The 5,671-nt window shown below is 54.6% G+C and overlaps 1 protein-coding gene across 1 annotated transcript in view; it reads left to right on the forward strand.

Moving 5' to 3' along the window:
• The first annotated feature begins 4,771 nt into the window (after positions 1-4,771).
• The window catches only part of LOC103613521 (rho guanine nucleotide exchange factor 11), a 33,401-nt gene continuing 32,501 nt past the window's right edge, over positions 4,772-5,671 (forward strand). The window contains exons 1-2 of the mRNA XM_017731151.1: positions 4,772-5,300; positions 5,622-5,671. The exon at positions 5,622-5,671 is cut by the window's right edge and continues 7 nt beyond it. Of these exons, the coding sequence (XP_017586640.1) occupies positions 4,772-5,300; positions 5,622-5,671 (579 nt within the window). The remainder of the gene's footprint in view (positions 5,301-5,621) is intronic.

Raw genomic sequence — 5,671 nt, forward strand, 5'->3', positions numbered from 1 at the left:
GGCGCCCTCATCCCATTCCTCAGGGGGAAAGCGGCGGTTTGGGGTGAAATGCTGAGATTTTGGGGGTTTGGGGGAACGGGCTCAGCTCGCCCTGGATCCCGCACCCCGTTCCTGCAGTGATTTGGGGGGGAACTCTGGGATTTTGGGGGTCTGGGGGCTCTGGGAGGGGGCTCAGCCCGGTCCGGAGCTCTCGCCCCATTCCTTGGGGGAAAAACGATGATTTGGGATAAAACTCCGGGATTTCGGGGATTTGGAGCCTCAGGGAGGGGGCTCAGCTCCTTCTGGACCCCCCACTCCATCTCTGCAGCGTTCTGGGATAAAATCCTGGGATTTTGGGAGTTCCGGGGGGCTCAGCCCGCCCTGGACCCTCCCACCCCATCCCTGCAGCGTTTTGGGATAAAATGCTGGGATTTTGGGAATGGGGAGGGCTCAGCCCATCCCACATTTCCATCAATCCCTCGGGGGAGCAGCGTTTCGGGGTAAAATTCCAGGATTTTGGGAGTGGAGGGGGGGGGATATCCCAAATCATTCTGATTTTTGGGGTATTTCCAATGCCTTTCACTGGGAATTGCCTTTTCCCGATTTATTTTGCTCCATTTTAAAGCAGATTTGGGAATTCTGTCTGGGAACAACCCCAGGAAAATCCCGATTTTTTTTTTTTTTTTTTTGGGGGGGGGGGGTAGTGTTTCAGGAATTTTGTCTGGGATAAACCCCTGGAAAATCCCGTTTGTTTTGGGGGTGAATTTGGGAATTCTTTCTGGGATAAACCCTTGGAAAACCCTGAGGGGGTTTTTTTGGGGATAAATTTAGGAATTTGGGTGAGGATTCACGGATTGGGATCCCTGCTCTAGCCACGGCATCTTTCCCACATGGATTTGGGTGGAAAACGAGGAATTTTGGGGGTGGAAAAAGCCGGTCCCGGGAATTTCAGGATGGCTGCGGCGTCACTTTTTCTGGGAACATTCCTGCAAAAACTGCTTGGAATCTTGTCCTTTTCCAGGGATTTTTTTTCTCCAGTTTGGGGTTAAAAACGTCTTTGGGGTGGGCTGGGCTGGATCCCACTTTTCCTCCATGGAAATTAATGGGATAACCGGGATTTGGGGTGGTCCCAGGCGGACCAGGAGCTCTCCGGAGCGGGAATTCAGGAGCTGTTGGATTTCATTCCCAATCCTGGCTGGAAAAGGGAGGAAAGGATCGGGATCAGGCCCGGAATTCCGAGCCTGGAATCCCTCTGGGGACCTGGATCCGCCTCGGGAATGATTTGGGAACGGGGAAATGTTAAAAGTGCTGAAATCCAGGAAAAAAAACCAAATAGGGTCTTTTTCCCACCGAATTCCGGGGTTTTTTCCACTCCAGCAGCTCCTACTTTTTCCAGCGCTGGGATGAGCGGAAATCCAGGGATTCCCAATCCATAGGGAGAGGGAAACCAGTACAAACCAGTCCAGATCGTCGGCTGGACTGGGAGGTCCGGAAGGAGCCGGGAGTCGCCTCGGGAATGGGGTTTTCCATGGATTTGGGGGCTGCTCTGGTGTTCCCAAGGTTTTTATGGGAAAAGGAGCTGCCGGGGAGAGAATTCCCAGGGAATTGTGGATCCCTGGGAATGCTGGATGGGGCTGGGATGGGGGAAAAGGTGCCTGGAATGGGATTTCCATCCCAAATTATCCCAGGATTCCTTGGGCTGGGTCGGATGGGATTTTAGGGATAAATGCTGGATCCAGGTTATTCCGTGGATTCCCCATTCCTGGGATAGTGGGAATGTCCCTGGGATTGGATTTTTGGGGATCTTTAAGGATTCTCTTCCATCCCAAAGCATTCCAGGAGTGCCTGGGCTGGTTTATTTGGGATTTTCGGGATAAATCCTGGATCCTGGCCCGGGTTATTCCATGGATTGCCCATCCCTGGGAGTGCCCAATTCCAGCTGGGATCCACCTGGGACAGGGAAAAGTGTCCCTGCCTCATCCCGGGAGCTTTAGGATCCCCCCAGCAATCCCAAAGAATCCCAAGGAATCCCAAGGATTCCCTTTCCCAGGCGTGGCTTTGATGGAGGGGAAAAGGTCGGGAACGGGAAAAAAGGATCCCCCCGGGATAGGGAATTCCCTGGATCCGGCATTCCCGGCCAAACCACCCCAGCCACTTCCCGCTTTTCCAGGAGTGGCTTCCCGTTAATCATTACCCCGCTGGGAAGTCCTGGAGCTGGGATTCGGAGCAGCTTCCTGGAGAATTCCCGTGCAGAATTCCCGAAAAAAACCCGGGGTGGGAACGGCGTTCTCCAGGCTGGGAAAAAATTCCCGTTTTCCAGCATTTGGGATCGCTCCAGGCGGTGTCATCCCATGGGGATCCCTTCCCATCTCTTCCCAAAATATGTTTGGAATTCCCAGCTGGAAAATCTCATGGAAAACCTGGAATAAACCAGGGCTTGAAGGCAGGAAAACCGGGAAAAAATCCCATTTTCCACCATTCCTGACCAATGGGTTCCCGATCCCGGCACTGGGAATTCCCTCTGCGCCATGGTTTTCCAAGGAAAAGTGGAATTCCAGGGGCAGCCTGGAGGGTTTTCCCATAAAATTCCCAAGTTTTTATGGAGCAGGATGTCGGGGATGCTGTGGGATGATGACGCAATTCCCAGCTTTTCCCTGAATCCCAAAACCATTCCAAGCTTTTCCCCTGCTGGGATTCCGTGGGGGTTTTTTTGGGATCTGATCCCACTGGGAATCTCCCACGGGAAATCCGAGGGCTCCGAGGAGCCGTGATTCCCAAAATCCCACCAATTTTTTTTGGAAACGACTCAAAATTCCCAAGTCCTTTTCCCACAGGGAATGGGAATCTCCCAAAGCCGCAAGGCTCAGAAAATCAGGAATGTGGGAACAGCTTTGATTCCCGAATGAATTAAAACTCCGGATCTCAGGGAAAGTTTTTTTCCCGCATTCCGGCGGAGTTCTGGGAGGAATTCCGGGAGTTTGGATCCCGCTGGAATTTCTCCTCGGATTTGCAACATGAGGTTCCCTCCCTGCCGGGGGCTGCGGCTCCGCGTCTTCCCCTGGAAAAACACCAGGAAAAACCGCGGCGAGAGGGGAGAAAAATGGGATTTTTCCCTCTTTTTATCCTGCCCTAAACCGGGTTTGTCCCGGGTTCCTGTGGGATTTTCCAGCTGGGAATTGCAGACGTGTTTTGGGAAGGAAGGCAGTGGTCGGAAATGGTGGGAAATGGGATTCCTCCCGTTTTTCCTGCCTTTAAACCCTGGGTTATCCCAGATTTTGGTGGGATTTTCCAGCTGGGAATTCCGAACCTGTTGTGGGAAGAGATGGGAAGGAACCCAGCGGCCCGAAATGTTGGAAAATGGGATTTTCCCCCATTTTTCCTGCTTTAAACCCTGGTTTGTGCCGGGTTTCCGTGGGATTTTCCAGCTGGGAATTCTGCGCCTGTTTTGGGAAGGAGCTGGGATGGGGTGGCACCGCCTGGAGTGATCCCAAATGTCAGAAAATGGGGATTTTTCCCTCTTTTCCTCCTTCCTTGAACCCATTTATCCCGGGTTCCCATGGGGTTTTCCAGCTGGGAATCCCAGAGCCGCTTTGGGAAGGAGCTGGGATGGGCTGGCACAGGAGGATTCGGATTCCTCCCCTTCCCCCATCTCAGGATGGATGGAAAACGATCCCGGAGTTCCTCTGGAGCAGCTCCAGCCCTGGGATGTGCAGATTCCAGGGATTTCCTCCCACATCCCGGTGGGAACGGGGTGTCCGTCCCTTGGGAACAAGCTCGGAGCTGCTCCGGCTGCCAGGGGGGAGAAAATGGGGGAAACACGGGAAAAATCCCCGTTTTCCGAGGTTTGGGATCGCTCCAGGCGCTGTCAGCCCATGGGGATCCCTTCCCAAAATAGGTTTGGAATTCCCAGCTGGAAAATCCCACGGAAACCTGGGATAAAACAGGGTTTAAAGCAGGAAAAATGGGGAAAAAAATCCCCATTTTCCAGCATTTCTGGCCACTGGGTTCCTTCCCATCTCTGCCCTCAACAGGTTTGGAATTCCCAGCTGGAAAATCCCACGGAAACCTGGGATAACCCAGGGATTAAAGGCAGGAAAAGACAGGGAAAAATCCCATTTCCCACCATTTCCGACCACTGCCTTCCTTCCCAAAACACGTCTGCAATTCCCAGCTGGAAAATCCCACAGAAACCGGGGAAAGAGATCCAACATTTCCCTGGGAATCCCCAAAGTCCAGGAATTTTGGGAGCTGTGGGATGAGGCCTCAGGGCTGCGATTTTGGGGCAATTTTTGTAAAATTTGCTCATTTCCCGCTCAAATTTTTTTGGGAATTTTGCATTCCTGGGAGTTGGGAAGTGGGGAAATGGGGTGGGATCCCTCCGGAGCCGCCGCTGGAATGGGAATTGTGGGAATTGCCGTGGATTGGCCGCCCCTGAGGCAATTAAGGAGCTTTAATTAATCCCAATTAAACGACTTTTTTATAGCCTCATTAAGCCCTGGCTGCTCCCAGAGGGGCCGGAAAAGCCTCTGGATACCCTTGGGTCACCCCTGGGTGGGATTTTGGGATTCCTGGAATTGTGGTTTTTTAAGGGAAAACATCCTGGGAGCGCCGTAAATCCCAAAATTCGGGGATTTTTGGGAAAAAAAGCGGATTTTTCCGTGCATAACAAAGGCTGACCTGGGGTTGTCCGTGGGATAATCCCGAGGGTTAATCCCGATCTCCCCCGGGGCAGGGATTGGCCGGGAACGTCCAGGGCAGTGCCCAGGTCTTGGGCCGCTGGTGGGAAAAGGGGATGGGAAGCGGGAAAGGAACTGGGAATGGGGCTGGAAAAGGGAATGGAGAGTCCCGAGGGAGCTGGGGGGGCCCATCCCAGAGAAAAGGGGGATCCAGGGGGGATTTGGGATCTGATCGCAGGGAACGGGGCCAGGACAAGAGGGAACGGCCTCGAGCTGTGCCAGGTTGGAAATTTAGGGAAAAATCCTGGCATTTAGGTCAAAAATCCCAGGATTTAGGGCAAAAATCCCAGGATTTAGGGGAAAAGGAATTCCTAGAGATTCCTCTGGATGACCCAAGTGAGGATCGGTCCCAGCTCGGCCTCGCCGCTCCATGGATTGGGATTTCCCAGAGTGGCCGGAGAGCGTGGCCGGCTGTCCTGGCAGTGCCCAGGGGTGGTGTCCGGCCATCCCTGCCCAGCCCTGCATTCCCAGCTCCCGTTCCCCATCCCAGGTTGAGCAGCCTGTCCTTGTCCCTGGGCGATTCCCCCTCGGAGCGAAGGTCCCCCGGCCACACCCGGCAGCCCTCGGACGCCTCCGAGTCCACAGGTGGGAATTCCGGGAATGTCCGCTCCGGGCTCGGGGCCGGGCGTGGTGTTCCAGCTCTCCCCGTGCTCGTGCAGTGTTGGCGATGTCCCAAAAGGGTGGACGATGACTGCGAGGTCATGAGTGGCCACAGGAGCTGCTGGCCAAGGATGGACAGGGACCCCAAGGCCTTGCAGCCCCTCAGACTGGGGAGGGTCCCAGGAGCCAAACCCGGGCTCCAGAGCCTCATTCCCTCCTCTTCTTCCTCCTCTTCCTGCTGTCCCTCTGTCCCCCTGTCCCTCTGTCCCCGGACCTCTGTCCCCGTGTCCCCGCCGCCATCCCCAGGGCTGGTGCAGCGCTGTGTGGTCATCCAGCGGGACCAGCATGGCTTCGGC

This window comes from Corvus brachyrhynchos, unplaced genomic scaffold (assembly GCF_000691975.1).
Source record: "Corvus brachyrhynchos isolate BGI_N302 unplaced genomic scaffold, ASM69197v1 scaffold303, whole genome shotgun sequence".
In the NCBI taxonomy this organism is placed as follows: Eukaryota; Metazoa; Chordata; class Aves; order Passeriformes; family Corvidae; genus Corvus; species Corvus brachyrhynchos.